The following is a 27,579-nucleotide window of genomic DNA, read 5'->3' as shown; positions in this document are numbered from 1 at the left end:
TTTTTTTTTTTTTCAGCTTAGTTTAAGGTCTATTCTTAGGCTACAGTTTTTTCAATTTTAGCCAAAATATAAGGGGAAATGGTTTAAAAAGGAAATTTAAAATAATCTTTGCTTCTAAAGACTAGAAAATCATAACCACTCAGTTGGAAATGCATTGTAAATTTCTCTAATTAATTCCAGTTTATATTTTTTAGTGCATATAAAGTGAAAATTTTATAAATATTTTAATAAATAATGTTTATGTTTAATCTTTTATTCAGCCACTCAAATAATTTTGGAAATAAGCAAGTTGTAAATAATAAAAGAATTCTTTTTTTATAACAGCAGTAAGTTTAAAATTAGGTTTTTGATCCAAATGCAATGCTCAACGTATAGAAAAATAAAGCTGCCAGTTTATGGCTATTTGCTGCCATAAATGCAGGCATGAGGACCAATACACCAAATGTTTCAACGGCCTTTTTGGGCTAAGGTAGCCAAATGTTACAATTTACTGTGGTAGGCACTGAAGGTAAGAAAAATGAATAAGACATTCTTTGCCCATGATTAGTGGAAACTGTCCTCTTATCACAAGTATAGAAGTTCTCATAAAATTTAAGAAACAGAATAACAAAAAATCCTGTCTGGTTCTTATCTTTCTAGATATAACAACAACTTTAAGATAAAAAATAAAATAAAATTAAGTGACATGTGGACAGCAAGCTGTGTGGATGAAGTGGGAGAAGGCAACACCAATGCCCTGAAATCCTTTGTCTTAGGCTGGCCCACAGTGAACTTCGTGGCCACTTTCAGGTGAGAACCATAGCTTGTCCTGTATTCACATGGGTTAGCTACTGTGAAATACAGTCAGCTATGTAATTTCTAGGATGGAGAGAAAAAAGGTTAATGCAGTTTTGTTCCCCTAATTTTTTAAAGAAAAATATTTTATTCTGATTGATCTGTTCTATTTTGTCAATAAGTTCATTTGTATTCTGAAGCCAATAACTCATCTTTTGGCACACCCCGAATAAAGACACCTGTATGCCTTGTTTCTCCCAAAGAGTTTTTTATTAAAATATGTGAAATGTAATGGTAAATATTGAGAACTCTTGGAATCATTTACCTTGGTTTGAGCTGTGATTTTTAAAGGGGCTACTGAAACACCTCAGAGACCATAGAAGAGGAATAGAGTGGTCAGAGCTCTAGGAGCCCCCCTCTCCAACATCCCCTTCCCTCATGTTTAGGTATTTTCTTTGTATATTGAGCTTTCAAGTTGGCTTTTTAAACCACTGAAACAGACCTTTTACTGAAAACAATTTTATAAAATACCCCAATTAAGCTCGAATAACTGGTTTACACTCCCAAATTTCTTAAAAACTAGTTTTTAATTATAGAAATAAATTTAATGTCATGAAATAATGTGTTTCCTAAATTGCTTTCTATAGAGATGTGACAATCAAAAGCAAATTTATGACTCAAGGAGTGAAAGTCAGAATCCTAAGACTCACTCCTTGGCTGGGATGGAGTTGGAGAATGTACAAATAGAGAATCTTTGTGCTCTTATCTGAACATGCTGATTGGTACTTTTTAGTTCAGAGTGAGCATACCAAAACTCAAACTTATGATTTTGAACGATTGTGTCCTCAAGTCCAATATTTGTTTTACACTTAAAATAGCTGGTCTTTATTTCATGCACACATTTTTCTTTCTACTTCTCTTCTCACTACCATCAAACTCCTCAGGCACCATCCTAAAGCCAGATAACTAAATGTTTTAAGCTGTTAATCTTCTAATAAAGGAAAGGCATGCCATTAAATTCTATTATGCACTATTGGCCTACCACAAGATATTAAGAACTTATTTGGAAGAAACATGTATTTGTATCATTCTCTGCATATCTTCTTTTCCATGACAGACTTTTCTAGATATTATCAATTCCTATTATTTAATCTTAGAGTTTACAGCTGAAAGGAAGCGATTTCAAGTGAGGGGTGGGACTACATGATGTCTTTAATCAAGGAGTTTCCATAAAACTTTTTTAAGAAGAAGGGAAAATGTAGAAACAAGTTTTGCATACACTGTAATTCCTCAGAAAGTATAGTACTTTAACTGAATGATTAACATCACTAGTGATGTTGTGTGAATATCATCTATGCTTTGATAGAATGTAATGAGGAACAATTCACTTCTGTGGTATTTCTCCCCCAAACCCATAACCCCAGTCTAATCCTGAGAAAAATATCAGACAAGCCCAAATTGAGGGATGTTCCGTGGGGTTACCTGACCAGTAAGCCTCAAAATTGTCAAGGTCAGAAAAAAAAACAACAACCAGGAAAAGACACAAAAAAGGTCACTAAGGAGACATAATAACTAAATGCTATGTGGAATCCTCGAATGCATCCTAGAATAGAAAAAGGACATTAATGGAAAAACTGGTGAAATCTGAATAATCAATAGTTCAGTTAATGGTAATGCACCAATATTGGTTTCTTAGTTTGACAAATGTGCCATAATAATGTAAGAGGATAACATTAGAGGAAACTAAAACTGGGTGTGAGGTATACAGGGATTCTCTGTACTCAATCTTTGTAACTTTTCTGAAAATCTAAAATTATTTCAAAATTAAATATTACTCTTAAAAAAAAGTAGTGTTGAAGAGTTCGGACTCTGGTATGGCAGAGTGACGTATTAACAGACTGACCACTCTATAGATAACAACTGTAAACTCTGAACAAAACACAAACAACAACTCCCTGAAGGTTCTGGAAAGTGAACAAAAGTTGGCAGATTTTGGAGAAGAATTGAAACTTTTTAAAATTTTATTATTTATTTATTTTTGGCTGTGTTGGGTCTTCATTGCTGCACATGGACTTTCTCTAGTTGCAGCAAGTGGGGACTGCTCTTGTTGCAGAGCGCAGGCTCTAGGCTCATGGGCTTGCCCAGTAATTGTGGCTCACGGGCTCTAGAGCACAGGCTCAGTAGTTGTGGCACACGAGCTTAGTTGCTCCATGGCAAGTAAGATCTTCCTGGACCAGGGCTCGAACCCGTGTCCCTTGCATTGGGGGGGTGGATTCTTAACCACTGTGCCATCAGGGAAGCACCAGCACTGAGCAAGTTTTCTGTTTTTAAGGCATTATTAGCCTGAGGAAAGGCTGCAGTCAAATCATGGTGCAGAGCAACTAAACTGACGAAAACCCAGTCTTTCTGGGCTGAAACACCAAAGTACAGAGTCTGGGTCAGCCACAGCCACAGGAACGTGAGGGAGGAAATCTCAAAAAGAAGAGTATCAGAGAAAGGAAGCTCCAGATTTTTTGTTTAGACTTTGCCTAAGTCTCTGGCTGAATGCTGAACCACACATGCATGGAACAGACTTTAAAGGAGCTTGAAGCTAAGGCTAAAAGAATTGAACTGAGGTGCTGCTCAACACAGGTGAAATAGAGTTTGCAGCTTGAATCTAATAAAGTTAATTGTCTGTTAAAACAAAAACATCATTATTTTGCAAATATAACAAAACTCAGAGTCTCTAAAACACAACATTTATAATGTGTAGAATGTAATCTAAAATTTTTTAACATATGAAGAACCTGAAAAGGAAAAAGATAACAAATAGAAGCCAATCCTATGAGGATCTATTTGTTGGAATTACTGTAAAAGAACTTTAAAGCAGCTCTTATAACTATGCTCAGTAGGTAAAAGGAAAAGCCAATTGAAATGAATGAAAAGATAGGAAATCTCAGCAGAGAAATAGAAAATATTTTTTAAAAGCCAAATGAAAATTCTAGGACTAAAAATTGTATCTTAAACTTTTAAAAATTCCCTCTGTGGCTTTAGTTGCAAAATGGAAATGAAAGAGAAATGGGTCAGTGAAATTGAAGGTATATCAACAGAAATTGTCCACTCTGAGGAAGAGAGGAAAAAAAAGATTTTTTTAATGAAAAATACATCACAGACTTGTAGGAAAACCACAATGTATAACATACATGTAACGGGAATTCCAGAAAGAGGAGAGACTGGGAATGTGGCAGAATAAATAATGGTTTGAAAACCTCCCAGATTTGGTGAAAGACATAAATGTAAGCTCTGTGAACCCTAAATAGGAGTAATGCGAAGAAAACTTCACCTATTCATGTTATAGACAAACTGCTATAAACCAAAGATAAGAGAAAATCATGAAAGCAGCCAGAAAAAAACAACACATTACATATAGTGGAACAACAATTTGCCTCACTGTGGTTTTTTTCATCAGAAATTATGGCTGTTTCAGAGGTCAGTGAAATGACATCTTTAAAGTGTTTAAAGAAGACTCATTAGATTGATCAAGATGGCAGAGTAGGAGGATGTGGAACTTACCTCTCCCCACGAACACATCAAAAATACATCTGTGTGTGGAATAATTCTCACTGAAAACTAACTGGAAACTGGCAGAAAGACTTCTGTACAACCAAGGCTGTAAGAAAGATCCACACGTAATCAGATAGGAAGGGAAGAAAAGTGATCAGGCTGGGACCTTGCCACTGGGAGGGGACTCAGTGGAAAAGGGAGATTACACAGGCAGAGACCTGCCCTGGGGAGTGAGCAGTTCAAGCCACAGATTGGGCATTCCACTCCTGGCGTCCTACACAGGGGAGACCAACCCCCTTGGCTGGTTGGAGGACTGCTGGAATTAACAGGAGGGCTGTGGAAAACTTAGACTCTGCTTGCACACCCATACCCAGAAACACACACACACACATACACAAACACACAAGCTGGCTTGCCCCTGAGGCAGGTTGGAGAGGGCCGATAAAGGATCACTCTAGTGCCTGCCAGTTTCCTGTGACCATCTCAGTGTGCTCCTCGGCTCTGGCAGAGTGAATGCTCAAGCCCCGCTTACTCCATGTTGCAACTCCCCACTGGAGCGAGGGCTGCTATGACTAAAGACAGAGCTTGGACCACCAAAGGCAACTTGGTCCTGGGGTGGCATCTGGGTGGGGTGGCAGTGTCTATTGTTGGTACTTACTTAAGTAGTGCATCAGAAGCAGCCCAGAACTCTATATAACAGCCAGTCTACCACTGCTCATGCCTCAATATATGGAGAGAGTTCACATGGACCCCACTTGCCCTGCAGTACAGCTCCCCGGTGAGGTGGAGAGGAGGGAGAAGGACAAAGGGAACTTGGACCCAAGGCTGCCTATGAGCAGATTAAGGAAAACAATTGCAGATTCCTGCACAGGCAGCAGATTAGAGACAGCTCAGATATCTGTCTGAGGCCAACATTAGCCAAGAGCCAACACAGGACCCCCTTGCATCAGCACTGCCACCTCTGGAGCAAGGGTTGCAGTGCTTGAAGAATTGAAAGCACACACTTAACGGGAACAGAGCCAGCTCAGGACTGAATCTCAGGGCTTCTGCTGCAGCAACTTGAGACCCACTGAGCAGAGAGGAAGTCCTGCCTCACATGTAGCTTCAGCTCTAGCCTATCCATCTCCAGCCACACCCACTACCAAGGCTATAGCTGCCAACACACACTGAGGAAAAATGTAACTTGTATCCACATCAAATCCAGCTCTCCCACCAAAGGCACCGGGCACACACAGTCTGTATAGAGATGCTCGCACATAAGTACACCAGTTCAAGAATATCATACGTAAGTGTTTCACCAAAATTCATAGAGGCAGAGAATGTTAAGCAAAATGAAAAGGCAGAGGAACTGGTTTCAACTGAAATAAGAGAAAACCCCTGAGAGAAATAAATAATGAAGCAAACAATGTATCAGACAAAGAATTCAAAACGTTTATAATAAAAGTATTAGCTGGATTAGGGAAAAATAAATGAACACTGAAAAATTTTAACAAGAATCTACAAAATATGAAAAGACCCAGTTAGAAATGAAGAATTCAATAACCAAAATAAAAAACACACTAAAAGGAATAGCAGACTATGTGACCTGGAAGATAGAATAATAAAAATTACCAGATAAGAACAGAAAAAAATTTTAATGAGAAAAGTTTAAAAGATCTCTGGGATAACATTAAGCTTACCAACATTCACATTATAGGAGTCCCAGAAGGAAAAGAGAGGAAGAAAGGGATTGAAAATATATTTCATGAAATTATGGCTGAAAACTTCCCAAACCTGAAGAGAGCAACAGATACCCAGGTACAGGAAGCACAGAGGATCCCAAACAGGACAGGAAGGAGTGACGTGATGTATTCAAAGCGCTGAAAGGGAAAATCTTTCAACCTATGATACTCTACCCAGCAAGATTATCATCTGGAGTCTTAGGAGCGATAAAGGACTTCACAGAAGGCAAAAACTGAAAGAATTCATCAGTACTAAACCTACCCTAAAATAAATGTTAAAGGGTTTTCTCTAAGTGGAAAATAAGTAAGAATCTATAGGAAAGGGAAAATTCCACTAGGAAAGGCAAATAATACTAAGAACTGAGGATCAACCGCTTAAGTAAGCTAGTATGAAAATAAAAAGAAAAACTTGTAAAAGTAGCTATAACCACAATAAACAGTTAAGGGATAAACATGAAAATGTAAAATATGACATCAAAAACACAAAATGTAGGAGGGGGAGTAAAAAATATAGATCTTTTAGGTTGTATTTGAACTTAAATGACTACAATTTAAAATAAGTAGATGTAGTTGTAGGTCAACATATATGAACCCAATGGTCACCACAAATCAAAAACCTACCATAGATACTCAAAAACTAAAAGGAACACAAGCATACTACTAAAGAAAATCATAAAACCACAAGGGAAGAAACAGAAAGAGAAGAAACGACAAGAGAAGAACTACAAAAACTACAAAAAACAACCAGAAAACAAGTAATAAAATGGCAAAAAGTACATACCTATTAATAATTACCTTAAATGTCAATGGACTAAATGCTCCAATCAATAGACATATCTGGCTGATTGGATTTAAAAAAAAAAAAGCAAGACCCACCTATATGCTGCCTACAAGAGACTCACTTCTCAACTAAAGACACACACAGACTGAAAGTGAAGGCATGGGAAAATATATTTCATACAGGTGGAAAAGACAAGAAAGCTGGAATCTCAATACTCATAGCAGACAAAATAGATTTTTTAAAAGTGTATAACAATAGACAAAAAAGGGCATTATTTTATGATAAAGGGATCAATAAAAGAAGAGGATATATACTCATTAACATATATGCATCCAATACAGGAGCACCTAAACATGTAAAGCAAATATTAAAAGACATAAAGGGAGAAACTGACAGTAATACAATAATAGTAGGGGATGTCAACACCACACTTACATCAATGGACAGATCATCCAGATAGAAAATAATTAAGGCAACAGTGGTCTTAAATGGCATAATATACCAGATGGACTTAATAGATAGCTACAGCACACTCCAACCAAAACGAGCAGAATACACATTCTTTTCAAGTGTACATGGAACATTCTCCAGGATAGATCACATACGAGGCCAGAAAACATGTGTCAGCAAATTTAACAGGATAGAAATTATATCAAGCATCTTTTCCAATAACAACTAGAAAACAATTACAAAAAGAAAAATGTGAAAAACAGAAATACTTGGAGACTAAACAACATGCTACTGAAGAGCCAATGGGACAATGCTAAAATCAAAGAAGAAATAAGAAAATACCTTGAGAAAAATGAAAATGGAAACACAACACTCCAAAATCTATAGGATGCAGCAAAAGCAGTTCTAAGAGGGAAGCTTATAGCAATACAGGCCTTTCTCAAGTAACAAGAAAAATCTCAAAAACCTAACCTACCATTTAAAGGAAGAGAAAGAAAAGAACAAAGAAAGCTAAAAGTCAGCAGAAGGAAGGAAATAGTAAGGAACAGAAAGGAAACAAATAAAATAGAGACCAAAAAAAAAAAAAAATAGAAAACACCAACGAAACCAAGAGCTGGTTTTTTGAAAAGATAAACAAAATCGATAAACCTTTAGTTAGGCTCACCAAGAAAAGGGAGAGGACCCAAAGAAACAAAATAAGAAATGAAAGAGAAGAAATAACAACTAATACTACAGAGATACAAAAATCATAAAAGAACTCTGTGAACAGTTGTCCAACAAATTGGCAGCCTAGAAGAAATAGACAGATGTCTAAAAATATACAACCTGCTAACAGTGTATCAAGAGGAAACAGACAATTTGAACAGACTGATCACTAGTACTGAAATTGAATTTGTAATTTAAAAAAAACCTACTAGCAAACAAAAGTCCAGGACCAGATGGCTTCACAGGAAAATTCTACCAAATATATAAAGAAGAGCTAATTCCTATCCTTCTCAAACTATCCCAAAAAATTGAAGAGGAGGGGGCACTCCCAGACTCATTCTATGAGGCCACCATTACCCTGATACCAAAACCAGGCAAAGACACTACAAAAAAAGAAAATTACAGGCCAATATTTTTGATGAATATACATGCAAAAATCCGTAACAAAATATTAGCAAATGGAATCCAACAGTATATAGAATCATACACCATGATGAAGTGGGATTTATTCCAGGGACACAAGGATGCTTCAGCATTTGCAAATCAATCAGTATGATATACCACATTAACAGATGGAAGGATAAAAATCACATCATCATCTCAATAGATGCAGAAAAAGCATTTGAAAAAATTCAACATCCATTCATGATAAAAACCCTCATCAAAGTTGGATTAGAGGAACATATCTCAACATAATAAAGAGCACTATGATAAACCCAGAGTTAACATCATATCCAATGGTGAAAAACTGTTGTTCCTCTAAATTCAGGAACAAGACAAGGGTGCTCACTCTCACCACTTTTATTTAACATAGTATTGGAAGTCTGTGCCACAGCAGTCAGACAAGAAAAAGATATGAAAGACATCCAAAGTGGAAGAGAAGAAGTAAAACTGTCACTATGCTGATGGCCTGGTACTATGGATAGAAAACCCTAAAGTCTCCACCCAAAACTATTAGAACTAATAAATGAATTCAGCAAAGTTGCAAGATATGAGCTTAATATACATAAATCTGTTGCTTTTCTATACACTAATACTGAACTATCAGAAAGAGAAAGCAAGAAAACAATCCCGTTTAAAATCACATCAAAAAGAATAAAATGCCTAGGAATAAACTTAACCAGGGAGGTGAAAGACATATACACTGAAAACTATGAAACAGTGAAGGAAATTGAAGATGATACAGAGAAATGGAAAGATATCCCATGCTCTTAGATTTGAAGAATTAATATTGTTAAAGTGACCATACTACCCAAAACAATCTACAGGTGTATTGCAATCTGTATGAAAATACCCGTGACATTTTTCACAGAACTGAACAAATAATCCTAATATTCATATGGAAATACAAAAGACCCTGAATTGCTGAAGGAACCTTTTTGCTGAAGCAAAAAAGGACAAAGCTGGAGGTATCACCCTCACAGACTTCAAACTGTACTACAAAGCTACAATAATCAAAACAGCATGATACTGGCACGAAAACAGATACATAGATCAATGGAATAGAATAGAGAGCCCAGAAATAAACTCACACACCTACAGTCAGTTAATCTACAACAAAGTAGGCAAGAGTATACAATGGAGAAAATAAAGTCTCTTCAATAAGTGGTACTAGGAAAACTGGACATCTACATGTAAAACAATGAGATCAGAACATCCCCTCATACTGTATACAAAAATAAAGTCAAAATGGATTAAAGGCCTAAGTGTAAGACCAGAAACCATAAAACTCATAGAAGAAAACATAGGCAGAACACTCTGACATAAACAGTGACAATATTTTTTTAATCTATTTCCTATGGTAAAATAAATAAAAGCAAAAATAAAGAAATGAGCTCTAATTAAACAAAGAGCTTTTGCATAGCAAAGGAGACCACTGACAAAACAAAAAGACAACCTACAGAATGAGAGAAGATATTTGAAAATATGATCAACAAGGGGATAATATCTAAAGTATTTAAACAGCTCGTGCAACCCACTATCAAAAGAAAGCAAACACCCAATCCCAAAATAGGCAGAAGACCTGAATAGACATTTTTCCAAAGATGATTTACAGCAGGCACATGAAAAGATGCTCAACATTGCTAATTGTTTGAGAAATGCAAATCAAAACAATAATGAGATATCACCTCACACCTTTCAGAATGGTTGTCATCAACAAGAACACAAATAGCAAATGTTTTCGAGGATGTGGATAAAAGGGAACCCTTGTACACTGTTGGTGAGAATGTAAATTGGTGCAGCCACTGTGGAAAACAGTATGGAGGGTCTTCAAAAAAAACTAAAAACTACCACAGGATCCAGCAGTTTCACTCCTGGATGTATATACAGAAAAAAACCGAAAACACTAATTCAAAAAGATACGTGTACCCAATGTTCATAATGGCATTATTTACAATAGCCAAGATATGGAAGCAACCTGTGTCCATCAACAGATGAATGGATAAAGATGTGGTGTATATTTACATACACACACACACACACACACACACACACACACACAATGGAGTATTACTCAGACATAAAAAAGGATGAAATTCTGCCATCTGCAGCAATGTGAATGGACCTTGAGAATATTATGCTTAGTGATGTATGTCAACAAAAGACAAATACTGTATAATATCACTTATATGTGGAATCTAGAAAGTAAATCAAATGAATGGATATAGAAAAACAGTAACAGACTCAAAGATACAGAAAACAAAGTAGTGGTTACCAGTGGGGAGAAGGAAGGGGGAGGGGCACGTTAGGGGCATGGGATTAAGAGATACAAACTACCCTGTATAAAATAAATAAGCAACAAGGATACATTGAACAGCACAGGGAATTATAATTATTATTTTATAATAACTCAATGTAATATAATTATAAAAATACTGAATCACTATACTGTATACCTCAAATATAATACTGTAATTCAACTATACTTCAGTTTAAAAATTAAATATTTAAAGAAAAAGCTTTCAACCTAGAATACTATATCTAGCAAAAATATCCTTCAAAAAATGTTTTAAACTCTAAGAATTTATCACCAGCAGAACTGTACAAAAAAGTAAATGCTGACAGAAATTTTTCAGCCTGAAGTGAAATGATATGAGAGTGGCTCATATCTTTACCAAGGAGTAAATAATATCAGAAATCATTTATATATCAGGAAATATTAAGAAAATCTAGGGCTTCCCTGGTGGCACAGTGGTTGAGAGTCTGCCTGCCGATGTAGGGGACACAGGTTCGTGCCCCGGTCCGGGAAGATCCCATGTGCCGTGGAGCGGCTGGGCCCGTGAGCCATGGCCCTTGGGCCTGCACGTCCGGAGCCTGTGCTCTGCAGTGGGAGAGGCCACAGCAGTGAGAGGCCCACATACCGAAAAAAAAAAAAAAAAAAAAAAACCTATCTTGAGCCCCCATTTTGCCAGGCTTTTAGGAAATTAAATTTTCTTCTTTACTGGAGCCCTTTTTTCTTAGGGTAGAACCAGGATATGGGAGACTTCTGTGATATCTTCAAAACAGATGAAAAGTCTGACCTTCAGTCTCTTTGTGGCCACTGCTGACATTATCTCTGCTATGCTCAGAGTTGTTCTTTGACATCCGAGATACTCTGATTCCTTGCCACTTGTGGGCTGCAGGTATCTTAGCTGATGTAAAAACCTTGGTACCTAGGAACAAGCCTCCCCACTTGCTCCTTATAACCATTTCCTCTGGGGACTTTCTGTTTCTTTAGGCACCTCAACTGAATGACATATGGTTCCCAGCTAACTCTTAGGGGTAACAGACCCTATCTCCTCCCAAGTTAGAGGGAATCTTTCCAATCTGTCTTACCCTTTTTCTTTCTCTAAGATATGTGGCTTTCTTCTCTCCTGGCTCTTATCATAGGTGTTTATTAAACTCAGAGCTAACCTTGATTTTGGAGTACTTCCATTTTTACTTCTGTAAAAATGCCTGAGATGAATAATTACCAAGGAAAGAGAAGTCCTGGATTCTTGCATAGAGCAGGAGATAGGGAAAATACAAGAAGATTACCAAATCAATGTCAATGAATTAACCTGATGCACTTCATAATTTGCTTATTTTAAAGTAATTGTATGCTACATATTCAAACAATGGAACACTATACAGCAATGAGAATGAACAAGCTAAAACCACATGCAGTAATATGGATGTCTCACAAATATAATGTTGAATGAAAGAAGCCAGATACAAAATAGTACATACTATATGGTTACATTTATATAAAGTATCCAAACAAACAAAACTATTCTATTTTGTTAGAAGTCAGTATAGTGGGAACTAGTGCCTGAAAAGGAACACAGGGAGACCTTCCATGGTGGTTTTCTGTTTCATAATCTGTGTGCTAGTCACATGGGTGTGTTCAATTTGTGAAAATTGTTCAAACAGTACATTTAAGCATTGTACAGTTTGTGTCTTACAAGTCAATTAAAAGTTCAAAAAATACTAAGTGTTTAAAGGGGTAATTTTCTTTAGTTGCTTTGAAAAATGTTTTAAGGTCTAAAGAAAACTCATCTATTTTTCAACACAGATTTTTGCTAAATAAGTGTAATATTTGACATAAATGAACCTAAAAAATCTTCTGTTTATGAAAGGAGAAGACATCAAAGATTGTAAGGAGTTGTGAAAGATGAAAATTTGTCAGTGGCAGAAGAGATATAATGCACTTTCTGATTACCAATTCTGGGAAATTGCTTATGGAGAAAATTGCTAGGCTACAAAGAAACAAATTACAGATATTTGTTAAGTATATTTTTCTGGAACAAGAAAATAACTAGGGTTTCCAACTTCTTTGAGAAGATTAGAAACATGATTTTAAAAGCTAATGAGCAATAAGGCCATATAGAAATAAACTTTATTTTTAACTTTAAGAATTAAATGCAGCAGTGACTTCAGCAGTAAAATTAATAATTAATAGTTATTTAGTTGTTAATGAATTGATCTTAATTAGAGGATTATAGTAATTAAGAATAAGTTCTATGAACTCATTGGCTAAATTATAGTTCTGCCATATGTATAGAGAAATAAGTGTTTCTTTTCCTGACAACCAACTGGTTTCTGGGCCAAGATATTTCCATCGATGTGCCAGATTTCTCCTTAACCTCTTTAATCTCAGATGAAGCATATTTTCTATTTGCGTGGCACTTAAAACTACAAAAACACTCTGAGATAATTAGCCCAGTTTTACAGATGTGGAAATCAAAGCTTAGCGATGTTAAGTGATTTGCCCATGATGATATATCTTGCATATATTTTTGAAACAAGGTGTTTGGATTCCAAATCAAGTACTCTTTCCACTATCAGGATACCACTTGTAAAAGAGCCATAAAGTAAGAAAGTGGGTCTGTCTTGGATCTGTCCAAGAGGTTTTAATAAAACTATGCTTAACTGTGTGGTTCTGCCTAATGGGCATTTTCACTTCAGGGTTCTTCAGAACACAGTCATGCCAGGGTTGCAGTTGTGTGCACCCACATCAATAACAACAGGTTGTTGATATTTCGTTTGGACTGACAATCTTAATTTGTTAGAAATAAGTATTTTATGTGGTTTAATTTTGTCTCCCATTTTCTTTGATTGTAGTTCTCCAGAACAGAAGGACAGATGGCTCTCTCTCCTTCAGAGGTATTTTTTCCAGTATATATATATAAATCTTTAAGTTGTAGCTGAATGAATTAAATTTTTCTCTGCAGGGATGTGCCCCAAACTATCCCCCTTTGCCTTAGTAGAAATTGTTCATTTGCCTCAAAATAAACTGTTTAGACTGTACACTAGCAACTACTTACTGTAAATAATGTTCTGTTATTACGTGTATTTCTTTCTTACTAGGAAGGAGAACACTGAGGTCTGGTTAGATCATTCTAGACAGAAATTAGTCAGTAATCTCTCCCATCTCTTTCGGTGTCTCCAACCTACCATGTGGAGCTAACAGTTTCCTCAAAGCATGTATTAAGTTTCCATACATGGAGGTTTTCTGCTGAGGACCTCAAAATTCAATTATTTTCCCTACCTTTGAGCATTAAGACTAAAATGGTCAATTGAGATTCATCTCTTATTCCCATAGTCCTTCCCTGCTCTCCCTTCCCAAGCATGGAGACGACCAAGATATATACTGCACTGGAGAGCTCAATGAGAAATAAAAGGCCATTGTTTTGGTTTGGTCTAGTAAAGTATTATGTATGCTCCTGTACTTATCACTAAGTTTCTGGGACTGTCCAGAGAAGGTAGGGAAGCTTTGAGGATAAAACACCATCCAGAGGTGCCTTAACCTGACTGTACTTCTCAAGCCTCAGTTGAAATGGATCTCCTCTTCTTTTTTGTGCCCATGCCTAATGTCCTGAGAAGCTTTTAAAATTCTCTTCCAACCCATAATGTAATCTGACTTTGCTGAGTCTCTCCATCTGTCTTTTTAAAAATAGCATATAAGTATATTGAAAATATTAGCAAAATAGATTGATTTAAAAATAAGCCATTGGCAAAATCCATCTGACTCAGTGTTGTTTTGGGTTGTTGTTGCATTTGATTAGATACATCAATCTAGAGAAAGAGAAGGACTACCCGAAGAGCATTCCCCTCAAAATCTTCGCCAAGGACATTGGGAATTGTGCCTATGTAAGTGTTTCTAAGCCAGAAAATTAAATTCCAAGTCCCTGCATAAGGCAGAACACCGTGGATAAAAAGAGAGACAGGCAGGCAGACAGACAGTCTGTGTATGTGCTGTGGAAGGTAGGCATTTAGAAACACCATTATGAGAAAGTGCATTTCCTGGGGTATCTGTGTATCTTTGTTCATATGAAAAGTAACCCTAGAGAAAATGAAGCAAGAGAAATTCATATTAATTACAGTATTTAACATTTACACTTGGAAAGAATATTGCCTGTCAGATGTCTCTTTCCTCCCTCTGGCATTAATGTTTCTCTGGATCCTTTCAGTAGCAGCTGCAGAGGCTTGTAGTAAAGACATTTCCACAAGGAGATATTTCCTATTAGTATTAAGCAAGTTTTTCCAACTTGTCACTTCTTAAGTAGAGAGTGGGTTTTGGAAAGTTCTTCATTCTTTGAGTTTTTAAGTATTGAATTCCTCAGGTTAATAAATGGATGAGCTGGGAAAGATAACATTTTTAATGGATCAGCATATTCTACCTCATGGTTTTTATCATTTTGGTCAATAAAAATTAAGTTTGTTTAGCACTAGTTATTGTGCGGAATTTTATGGCTGAAATATCATGCCAAGATGTTATTAATGATACACAAAATGGAAATGAATATTTTTATGATGCTGTGGTTTGCCACACTTCATAGCAGCCCTAGATCACACAGGATAGTTTTGTGTGTGGAAAAATATGTAGTACAAAACAGTTATGTTTTGGGCAAAAGTCATACAAATGTTCTGACATGAGTGCTAGATGTCATTGCCTGAGGGAAATGCTCAAATGTGTATGCTATGAGACTACAGACATCTTCTGTAGCAAAGTAAAGAGGAAAAAAGCACCACTGTTTTTCTGCCAGCTTTGATTCAGTTGTTATGGCAGTTGGTTACATTCAGGATTTTCATGGAAAAACCCTTGAATTTTTTCCAACACTTTCAGTGTATGGGAAGTGTGTGCTTGAGAAAGGACTGGTTTTGGAAAAGAAGATGAGATTTGGTTGAATTGGGTGCTCTGTTTTATCACTAGTACCCTGGTTAAAGTCCATGATGATATGACACACTGTCCTTTGCTCTCTGAAGTTGTTTTGTGGCAAGAGTCTCCTTTCAGGGAGCCCTGCTTGCAGAGTGATTCCCCCCAAATAGCAGTGCATGTATGAGAGCATTCTTTATCCTTGGCCTCTGATTATGCACAACCTGTTAGTGAATTCTGCTAATATGGGAAAACAAATAGCCACATTCTCAGTTTTGTCTCTTTATTTTATTTGTTTACTAGGCAAAGAACACTTATCTGCTAAAATTCATTTGTTTTGTCTACCCGAGAGACATGCAGGAAAAAAAAAACACATCCTATTATTATTATTTTGAACATATATACCTAATATTAAGAAAAATCATTATCTTAGAAACCAGGTACATTGGGAGTGATTATTAGTATCACAGGATAGATCCTTCACTTTACAAAAGACTTTATAGAGTGTGTCTTTAAATTAAATGAAAGGGTTTTCAGACTCAAAAGAAAAAAGCAGAAGCCTTTCATTGTATTCTATCTCAACTTAAAGCCCAGTATGTAAAACATCTCTGCCATTCTGGTAGAAGACAAACACTGAGCCTTCCCTGTTCATTTCTGAGATACTTTTGCTTAATCCTTGGAGCTATAAGGAACACCATTTGAAATCAGTTAACAAACTTGAGGCAATTTGTCATGTTAAGTAGTAGGCTTACAGAGAATAAATACTGTAATGGAGAGATAAGTGATGCGTTATCAGTAGATTTCACTTAGCTTTATTTTTAGATCATTTTGTTTCCGTTTATGTTACTTATTTGTGCCATTTAAGCCTTATCAGGGACACAGCACTAATTGCTTATTTATCCAATAATTATACTATGTAAAATCTACCCTATGTGCATAGTAAATATTTCTTTTTTTAATTTTTATTTTATATTGGAGTATAGTTGATTAACAATGTTGTGTTAGTTTCAGATGTACAGCAAAGTGATTCAGTTACACAGTACATATACATGTATCTATACTTTTTCAAATTCTTTTCTCGTTCAGGTTATTACAGAGTATTGAACAGAGTTCCTTGTGCTATACAGTAGGTCCTTGTTGGTTATCTCTTTTAAATAGAGCAGTGTGTACATGTCAATCCTAAACTCCTAATATTTCTTTTTTGATAGCATAGCATTGTCTTATATTTAAATAATGTCTATTTAGAGTTCAGTGAACTCTATAGATATCTCGGAATCTCGTTAATTCCATTTCTCTTTCTTGTGAACTCTTTATTTTTAGATAGTAATTTCTCAATGTGGTTTAGCATTTAGCATAGGGCTATTATAGATACCCTATTCAGTGGCAGAGTTGGTAACAGAATTGAGCTTTCTAAAATTTTCAATTTGTTTGCTAGGCCCATTGGTTTTAAGGCCTCTAAAGATTTCAACAACGAAAATCTCAGCAGCCACAGTGCCTGATGTACAGAAAGTGCTCAATAAATAGTGGGGTTTTTTTAAAGATGTCTTTTGTAACCATTTCTTACTCTGATTTTACCTGAACTGACTTTACCATACAAAGAAATGAAAACCCACACTGTGAAAACAGTACTCAGAAAGAAATAGAAAGTAATCTAATGCTCTCCCTTTTTTACTGCACAATGCTTAATGGAAATAGTCATGGACATGATGCAGAGGACCAACCTCACTGATTATTTTTGTTTGTTTGATTGGGAGGGTGGTCCTGTCTCTCTGAAACATATTTGTTCTTTTTATTTCTGGCTTAAGTTCTTATATTTTTGAGTCATATATTCTTTATTTTAAGAGGAAGAGATGTTTTATTAAAAGGCATAATATGGAATGAAAGTAAATTATCAAGGGTTTGTGTTCTACTTAAGTTGTGCTTTACTCTGTCAACACTTGAAATCAGGATTTGCCTGTGGATAATCACTTGACAATAATTATTTGTTCACCTGTTTTAAAATTCTTTATTTATAGCTATATTTCTTATTTCTTTTTTTTCCACAGTCTAAAACTATAACAGTAACGAATTCAGATACAGCAAATGAAGTTATCAACATGTCACTGCCAATGCTAGGGATAACTGTAAGTTACTCTGCTAGATATTAATTAAAAACAAACTTTGATACTTTGATTCTTATAAATATTATCCCTTCCATCATAAGACAGCTGATTATTAGAGATACCAGTCATATTTTGTCCCCAGAAATGTAGAAAATAAGGACAGTAGTTTTTTATTCTTTTTGAGGGTTTTGTTTTGTTTTGTTTGTTTGTTTGTTGGCCTCTCGCGTTGCGGAGCACAGGCTCTGGACGCGCAGGCTCAGCGGCCATGGCTCACGGGCGTAGCCGCTCCACGGCATGTGGGATCTTCCCGGACCGGGGCACGAATCCGTGTCCCCTGCATCGGCAGGCGGACTCTCAACCACTGCGCTACCAGGGAAGCCCTGTTTTGTTTTGTTTTTAATTGAAGTGTAGTTGAATTACAACATTGTTGGGTTGGCCAAAAAGTGTGTTTGGTTTTTTTAAGTAACATCGTATGGTAAAACCCAAACTAACTTTTTGGCCAACCTAATAGTTTCAGGTGTACAACATAGTGATTTGATGTTTTTATAGATTATACTGCATATAAAGTTACTATAAAATATTGGCTACGGGGCTTCCCTGGTGACGCAGTGGTTGAGGGTCCGCCTGCCGATGCAGGGGACACGGGTTCGTGCCCCGGTCCGGGAAGATCCCACATGCCGCGGAGCGGCTGGGCCTGTGAGCCATGGCCGCTGGGCTTGCATGGCCGGAGCCCGTACTCCGCAACGGGAGAAGCCACAACAGTGAGAGGCCCGCGTACCGCCAAAAAATATATATATATATTGGCTATATTCCCTGTGCTGTACATTACATCCATGTATCTTATTTATTTTATACCTAGTAGTTTATACCTCATAATCCCCTTCACCTATCTTGCCCTTCCTCCTACCCTACAACTCATTGGTAACACTAGTTCTCTGTATGTCTGTTTCTGTTTTGTTATATCTGTTTGTTTGTTTTATTTTTTAGAATCTACATATAAATGAATATATACAGTATTTGTCTTTCTCTAATCTATCCATGTTGTTGCAAATGACAGAATTTTCATTCTTATTTATGGCTGAGTAGTATTCCACTATACACACACACACACACACACACACACACACACAAATACACACACACACCACATATTCTTCATCCATTTATCTGTTGACCGACACTTGGGTTGCTTCAATATCTTGGATATTATAAATAATGCCACTGTGAACATTGGGGTGTGTGTGTCTTTTCAAATTAGTGTTTTTGTTTTCTTTGGATATATTCCCAGGAGTGGAATGGCTGGATCTTATGGTAATTCTATTTTTAGTTTTTTGAGGAACCTCCATACTATTTTCCACAGGGGCTGTACCAATTTACATTCTCACCAACAGTGTACAAAGGTTCCCTTTTATCTACATTCTTGAAAATATTTGTTACTTGTGGTAGTTTTGATGATAGCCATTCTTAAAGGTGTGAGGTAATATCTCATTGTTTTGATTTGCATTTCTCTGATAATTAGCGATGTTGAGCACCTTTTCATGTGCCTATTAGCTAGCCATCTATAAGTCATCTTTGGAAAAATATCTATCCATGTCTTCTGCCATTTTGGGATTGGATTGTTTGTTTTTTTGATATTGAGTTGTATGAGCTGTTTAAACATTTTGAATATTAACCCCTTGTCGGTCATATCATTTGCAAATATCTTCTCCCATTCTGTAGGTTGTCTTCTTGTTTTGTCAGTGGTCTCCTTTGCTATGTAAAATCTTTTACTTTAATTAGGTCTCATTTATTTTTGCTTTTATTTGATTTGCCTTGGAAGATAGATGCAAAAAAAATATTGTTACTGTTTATGTCAAAAAGTGTTCTATAAAGATGTTAAATAAAAAAAAAAGTGTTCTGCCTGTGTTCTCTTCTAGGAGTTTTATGGTTTCCAGTCTTAACATTTAGGCCTTTAATCCATTTTGACTTTATTTTTGTACATGGTAGGGGAAATATTCTAATTTCAGTTTTTATGTGCAGCTGTCTGGTTTTCCCAATACCACTATTGAAGAGACTTTATTTTCTCCATTGTATATTTTTTCCTACTTTGTTGTAGATTAATTGACCATATTCATGTGGGTTTACTTCTGGGTTCTCTATTCTGTTACATTGTGTCTGTTTTTGTGCCAGTATCATACTGTTTTGATTACTGTAGCTTTGTAGTATCATTTGAAGCTAGGGAGCATGATACCTCCAGCTTTGTTCTTTTTTCTCAAGAATGCTTTGGCTATTTGGGGTCTTTCATGGTTCCATACAAATTTTAGGATAATTTGTTCTAGTTCTGTGAAAAATGTCATGGGTATTTTGATAGGGATTGTATTAAATGTCAGTTGCTTTAGGTAGTATGGACATTTTAACAATATTAATCCTTCCAATCAGTGAACATGAGTTATCTTTCCATTTATTTGCCTTATGTTTGGTTTCTTTTATTAATGTTTTATAATTTTCAGAGTACAGGTCTTTTGCCTAGGACAGTAAAGTCTTAATATTACCTTAATATTGAGTGCTCTTCTTCCACTCCCATTTTATAACCTGTGTGAACTGAAAAGCATAATAAGATTAGACTATAATTTTAGAGAGATAATAATATGCATTTTAATTTTATATGCTATGCATATACAGTTAGGGAGTTTTTTGGCATAAAATTCTTCTTTCAACCTCCTTCCCCCCTTCTCACTTGTCACTATATGACTATTCTTTCCCTATCTCCTCTCCTGGTTCTTCCTCCTTACCTAATTATTCACTTATCCCAAGAGTCAATCAGTCTTAGGATGATGAATTCTGAAGGATCTGCTCTACAGTAGAATTTTTACATAAAGAACATATAGCTAATAACCATATTCACTAGCTGCAGGTCCAGAGGATAAGGTAGATGGTACTTCCTATTGAATCTGTAAATTTAAAAGTAAGCTTTGAATTAGATCATGGATTTAAAGATTTTTAGTATGGACACCTCATTTTCCCCAGTTTTGCTTTTAGCTTCTGCTTCTTTCTGTTTCATGGGGCAATGATGAGTTTTCGAAATTTTATTAATAGGGAAGATTGGAATGTTTGAGGATGAGGTAGGGAAAAAGGATCAGAAAGTTCTCATGTCCTCCCTACCAGTATATAAAAACCACACAGTAGGTACTTGTATTAAAGGGAATGACTTTCAGAAGGATGGAACTAAAGGAAGAACTTGAACAACACCATTTCTTGAGTGAAATTCTCTTTAAGTATGAAAACATGGTGTTACTAAGATGTGACATAACATATATGTAAGATATGCCGTAGTCTTAACTGTATTTCAGATTGCTTTTACACATTGCTATTATAAGCCCTAAGAACTCAGGGCAACCACAATTTAGAATAATAGATCTGATTTATTTTAGTGAAATTTAATAATATATTTAAGATGTAAATAAATATATATGCACTGAATAAAGCAGGCACCTCTGCATTGATTTCTGAGCTTATATAATTATACATTGGAAGAGAATGAGTAGTTTAAGGGAAGGAAGAGAGATTAATTAATGACATGACTCATTTTCTTATTTATGCTTTCCTTTTGGATAAAGTGATCAATCTCATCATACCACAAATATTTCTGTTCAATATAGTTAGGAATTGAGGCTGTTTGGTTGTACTGTTCTAAGGGATTATTAAGGTGTTTTCAGACACTACCAAAAAAAAAAAATGATCATTGTTAGATTGCTCTTCCTGTTTGCAATACAAATTTTCTGACTAGGGGATAGTGAAGGAAGTGACAGAGTAGGGGAGGGTATTGGGAGGGGTAATCTCCTAGCCAGGACCCTCCATTATAAGGTCAGGGTCCTGATTTTTAATCAGAAGATAAAGGCAAGAATATTAAATATTATCAGTCTGTTTTAATTTCATTTAAAACATTTTTGCTTTATCTTCTAGAGGATACAGCAAAGTCTGTATAATTTAGTATTATTTCTTTCAAGTGGGAGTTTCAGTATTGCTGGGTTGTAGTTCTGCTAGTGAACAGTTTCATTGTTCCCCATAACTGGGCCTATTCTCTAGACAGAATTCTTGTCCTTTCTGTCCCTAGGCCTGGACTTGCCCAAAATAAAGCCAGTGTGGATTGTGCCAGCTACCTGTCTCCTCTCCTCAAAGCCCGTTGGTCATTCTTCTTCCGCTCAGAAGCAGCTAAGCTAATAATCAGCCTTTGAGACTTTACTTTTTCATCACAGACACAGCAGTGTAGTGGCTTTCTGGATAACAAGGTTGTCTTCGCAGGGACATGTTGGAGATTAAGTCCAATATTCTCTGAGAAGTTTAGAGATAGCAGAAGGCAGGACTCTGAAGAAGATAGATTTACCTTTTAGAAAACCAGGAAGTTTCTGCTTACTTGTAAAAAGGCATATATATGATTTCATATTCTGTGGGCTACCCATAATAGTGAGGGCCTGATTCTATTGCAGTTCATGGATCCCTAGTCATCCCTAGGGAAAAAGGGCAGGGTTCCTTAGTCCTCTGTTGGGGATTAGAGAGGGAGAGATGGTTTGTAGGAATCAGCACTGCCATCTTCAAAGGCCATATCCACCCCCATGAACCTGAAAAGCATTTATATTGTCTCTGTTCTTTCTTTTTTGCAAAACATAAAATTGCCAAAAAAATAAGTATCCTCATTCATTTACCAAATGTGAAAGAATTATTGTTAATTCTTTTATCTCCAAGGGCTCTGAGAGAGAGTACCAGTTATGGGTCAATTCTGGCAAAGAAGAGGCACCATACCCACTTATTGGTAAGTTTCTATGAAAATATAAGATAGGATTGATTGTGTTTTAATTATAATTCTAAATGTCTCAGAGAATTGGTCATATGGTCCTAAATTTCAATACTATTAAATATTAATCTTCTGTAATATTCATATATTAATTTAATAAATATCAAATATTTCCTGTGTGCCAGACAAATAATATCTCTTCATTCAAGAAGCTAATGGTATAGTTGGGAAGAGAAATGTAAATTTTCTTCTTTTTTTTTCACTTTACAGAAGCACTATCTTGTCAACCTTTTTAATTTTTTTTCCAAAATAAAGCAATATGTATTGGTATTCCTTTTTCCCTATATATTTATTTTTCATATTTAGTTTTTGAATTCCCTGTTCCCTTTCCTACCTACTACTTGTCTCTATGGAAGACTATCTATAATCCAATCATGCCTCAATCTATCAATATCAGTGAGTATTTAACACCTGCCCTGTGCCCAGCACTTTCCTAGCCATCATAAAGACAATGAAATTAAACCATTTAGATTCTTAGTCATCACTGACTAACTTAGCAATAACTACTACTTTACTAACTACTTTGCTACTTCTGTAGCCAAATTTTCCAGCATTTGTTTTGAAGAATTATTGGTAAATAGGTTACATCTTCACCTTATTTAAATCATTTAGCTAAAAAATATTCTTGATCAGTGAGGCCCTTCAGTGTGGTTAACAGAAATAAGCCAATTACAATAAGGGACAGTATCTGTAGGAGATCTTGAGATGATGACATTGATGATTGATGGTGATGATGATGATTTCTGTTAATAATTTTTAAATGCTTACTATCCTGCCAGAATTGGGCAAAGCATATCATATGAGTTATCTCATGGAATCCTTTCATTTACCTGTGAGATCACTACTGTGTAATTCAGGTTTCAAATAATCTGAATAATCTAAAACCAAACTGTTCTATGAAATGTATATTCTCAGACTGAAAGTAAAGCAAGTCATTGTGCACATGGCTGGGGACAAAATTCACTGCATTTCCAGTTTCTTAATGTTGTCATTTTTGTAAAAGTCAATGAGCAACAATTAAAGCTGTGTTTAAAAACCGAATGAGTACATAAAATAATTGTTTTAATAAAATATATTAATTTAATTAAAACTATATAGATGGTAACTCTCAGACTTAAACAGCTTCAAGCTCTTTTCTAACTCTCACTAAAAAAATACATGGGACACGGGACATGATTGTTACTTAGCAACAATTCTCCATTGCATATTTTAACATGCCTTGTAAACTTCAGTTGTAGATTAGCTATTGGCTATTTTGATAAATTGATTTTGCTTTATTGCTGTCGTAGAAGTCCTTTTTTTGCCTTAATCCCTGAAAGTTGCTGTAGTACTTGATGTTAATAGAACATTGACATTGTATGCCTATGCCAGATGGAAAGGAAATGGAAGAGTTCACTGAATTACATTCAGTGATAAATCAGGAATAGAAGAGAATTTACCCTCTTTACAATGTAAACTAAGTCTATGGCATAATGGTACGTGAGGATTAATTTAAAAAATAGAATTACTTAAGAGTACTAAAGAGCAAAACATCATGTTGCAGTCAGATGTCCAGGGTTTAGTTTTTCTAGTTTGAAAATTCCTTTTTGAATCTTGTCTCTTTTTCTGGTACCCTGCAGTCTTCCTTCTAATTATTGCTTATGAATAACAACCTCAGAGGACAGTAGTGGGAGGGAAGCGTAAATCAAACAAACCAGTCCTAATGAGTCTTGAGTAACTCTAATTATATAACTAGTAAACAGTATAAAATGTCTTTTTCAGAAAGATATCTTGTGTTGAATAATAGTAATAATAGTGATGCTTGAAATATGTAGTTTTCTGCCCTTATTATTTAAATAATATTAACTACTAATGTTTACTTATTTGAGCCTTATAATGCTGTGTGATAGGTAGGGTAAATATTTTAAATCAGAGGTCAAGGATTGGCTGAAGATTTGCAGATATAGTTAGTGTCAAAGGAGAAACTAGAATACCTTTAAATACTCTCAGATGTGAACATAGGAAAAGTCAACATTATGCAACTTAAAGACAATCTGCATTCCCAAACAAGATATTCTTTAAAGATTTTTTTTCCTCTTTGATTTTTTTTTCTCCCCTCTCCAAAAAAAAAAAAGAGACTACTCTGGTTGGGCTGCTGCATTATGCACTGGTCTCCAACTGTAAGAGTGTGCATGGTGATCATTAAGTCAAAAAAAGGATTCTTTATACCAAAAGTCCCAGGAGCAAATTGCATTACATTCCAGTATGTAGCACACACGCTCTTGGTGTCAGTCAGCCTAAAGTCTATGTTTAGATTTTTTCTCTGTGTAGGGCATGAATATCCCTATGGAATTAAAATGAGCCATCTTCGAGACACTACACTCCTGACGCAGGGATCAAAGGATTCCCCCACACCTTCCAACTTCCAAGAGCCCTTCCTCATGGAACAGCTGCCCCGAGAGATGCAATGCCAGTTCATCCTGAAGCGCAGCCGCCTGGCTGTGGCCCAGCAGCTGAGTGGTGAGTTTTCTCCTCTCTCATAGAGCCTTTTTTTAGCAAAACTTTTCATTCCTGAAAGCAAAGTTTTCAAAGTTCTTTGCCTTTGTACAGACAAAGACCCAAACTTCCAGCCAGATGAAGTATTTTTTCTTTTGAATTTGCTAAGTGTTTTGAAAGGAAAGATGGAGTTTTAGAAGATGGTTTTATAAATCAGCAGTAGGAGTGACTGACTTATAATCAGCAGTTACTGACTGCAGTAGAGTCTGTTCCTTCTTTCTTCACTATTCTTTCCCCTTTAACCTATGCCCACTGCAGAGTCAAAGGCACCAGGCAGTGCTGCAGGTGCTTCAATGATTTCTTTGTACTGTAATACATTGCATTGTGTGTTCCCCCTAAATGGTCACATTGTAAAAAGGAGGCTGTCAGTGATGGGTGTCAGGAGACTGATGCCCTACCTGGATCCTGGTACTGGTAAGTATGTTAAGATTAAGACGATTTCCACAGAAATCTCTCCTTTGTCTACTAATCTATTCTGATCCCTGTGAATGTAACCATCCCTTACCCACACCATAATAAAGACTCCAGAATGATAAAAGTGATATTCAGCATAGGAGGACCATCATTAATTACCCTAACCCGTTTGAGCTTTATGCCCTCAGTCTGAGAATAGATTGTGTAGAAAATAGAAGAAAATATATCACACCAAAAAGTGTGAGTGGGGTAGTAGAAAATTGATGCTGAATTTTTGTAGCTGCTTATGTCAATTTGAACAAACTGGGGGACCCACTGAACAGTGGCCATTGTTTTATACTCATCGCCCCACACATGCATGTCCAACCCTGTCACTTTCTGTTGATGACCTAGCCTCACACTTTGTCCTTTATTGAAGTCATTGATCAAGACTCCCTAATCTTGCTAACACCAGCTATAAAAACTTATCTTACATTTGCACTAGTCCTCCTCTCTCCTATAGTGGTAAATTGAGGTTTTGAACCCTAAGGCTATTTACTCACATCTTTGGACCATTCGGGAGGGGTATTATAGAGATGTTATAGTTTTCCATCCACTAAAATGTGAGGCAGAGAGTTTGGTCTATTTTGTTTACTGCTATATTCCCAGCAGTAAACCTGGAACAGTGTCTGAATATATATAAAAAAGCATCCAATAAATATTTGTTGAATTAATTTATTAATAGGTCTGTTGTTAGTATTCATTAAAGATATAAAGGGAATGTTGCCTTTATAATTAAGCTAAGGAGAATAATATTTTACTCTTCTACCTTTATACTCCTGTTTTTCAAAATTGTTTCTCTGGGTCCCTTGTCAATAAAATAAAATAAATGTATTTTAATTAATTGGACCAAAATAATCAGAGATCAAAAATCCTAAGGGTTTTACCCAATTTTGTCAACGACCTGCTTATTAAATTGTAGGCATCCTCTACATATTAATCCTCTGTTTTTCCCTGTTAAAAGTTAAGATAGTAATGGTTGCAGCTGTAAGATGATTCATGATAAATGGGATCAGGGATGGAGTAACTATAGACCAATGGTGACAACCTACCTGTGTAGCTAAAAAATTAACAGATGAAGCAGTTTTGTATTTTTTTAATACAGGGGATTTTGGTGAACAACTGCTTTGGAAACCACTGACTTAGATCAGGGATCAACAGACTTTCTCTGTAAGGGACCAGGTAGTAAAATTTGCAAGTCAGCAGACAAAATTGAGGCTATTACCTAGGTACTTACATAACGAGAGAAAACAAATTTCCACAAATTTTTCACCGATGATGTTCAATATGTAGTAGTAATTGAGTACCGTTTTATGTAATACAGATATACTAATGAGAAGAATTGAATTCTTTTTCGGAAATAACATTTTGCTTAATTGGGGTTCAAAATTAGTATTCCTATGATAATAATTGAATGCAAAATGTTCTGATCTGTAATGAGATTTTATATATTTGATGATCTTTGAAAATGTCTTTTCACACAGATAGGTACTGCCAAATACTAATGTATCATTCTACAAGCATATAATTTTAATTGAGCATATTCCTCTCTTTGGAGGCATTTGTAGAATTTTGTTAGATTCCTCCTTTGATATTTACCTTTTGGCATGTCGTTTCATTGCAAATTAATCACTTCCAATTGAAGGTTAGGTGGAAGTTAAAGGATTTTGGAATATGGAAATTTCTTTTTGCACAGTTCAGTTGCACAAATGATTTTGAAACATAGAAAATTCCTTTCACTTGCATTAAGGTTGGTAAATACTGCTGGAACTGTAGTTTGAGCCCAGGAAATACATCTGCTATAAGTTTTTATGGAAATGGAGATCTCGCTTCTTGTTTTAACTTTAGACAGGAGGAGAAGGGTAAAAGTAGCTTGACATTACTTGTCCATTAAATGTCTTAAATGTCAGATTAGTGTTTTCGTTTTCTTCAGATAATTACCCAGAAATGGAAATGCTGCATCCTATGGTTGTACTATTTTTAGTTTTTTGAGGAACCTCCATACTGTTTTCCATAGTGGCTGCACCAAATTACATTCCCATCAACAGTGCACATGAGGTTTCCCT

General features: G+C 35.8%; 1 protein-coding gene across 2 annotated transcripts in view; it reads left to right on the top strand.

The window, feature by feature from the left end:
• The window catches only part of ARHGAP20 (Rho GTPase activating protein 20), a 154,556-nt gene that overhangs the window by 101,569 nt on the left and 25,408 nt on the right, over positions 1 to 27,579 (top strand). For both annotated transcript variants that reach the window (XM_049714073.1, XM_004282256.4), the window contains exons 4-9: positions 640 to 789; positions 13,558 to 13,599; positions 14,502 to 14,586; positions 17,638 to 17,715; positions 22,417 to 22,483; positions 24,836 to 25,024. In XM_049714073.1, the coding sequence (XP_049570030.1) occupies positions 640 to 789; positions 13,558 to 13,599; positions 14,502 to 14,586; positions 17,638 to 17,715; positions 22,417 to 22,483; positions 24,836 to 25,024 (611 nt within the window). The remainder of the gene's footprint in view (positions 1 to 639; positions 790 to 13,557; positions 13,600 to 14,501; positions 14,587 to 17,637; positions 17,716 to 22,416; positions 22,484 to 24,835; positions 25,025 to 27,579) is intronic.

The sequence above is a fragment of the Orcinus orca genome, chromosome 8 (genome assembly GCF_937001465.1).
Source record: "Orcinus orca chromosome 8, mOrcOrc1.1, whole genome shotgun sequence".
In the NCBI taxonomy this organism is placed as follows: domain Eukaryota; kingdom Metazoa; phylum Chordata; class Mammalia; order Artiodactyla; family Delphinidae; genus Orcinus; species Orcinus orca.
This window is presented reverse-complemented; position numbering and strand designations above follow the sequence as displayed.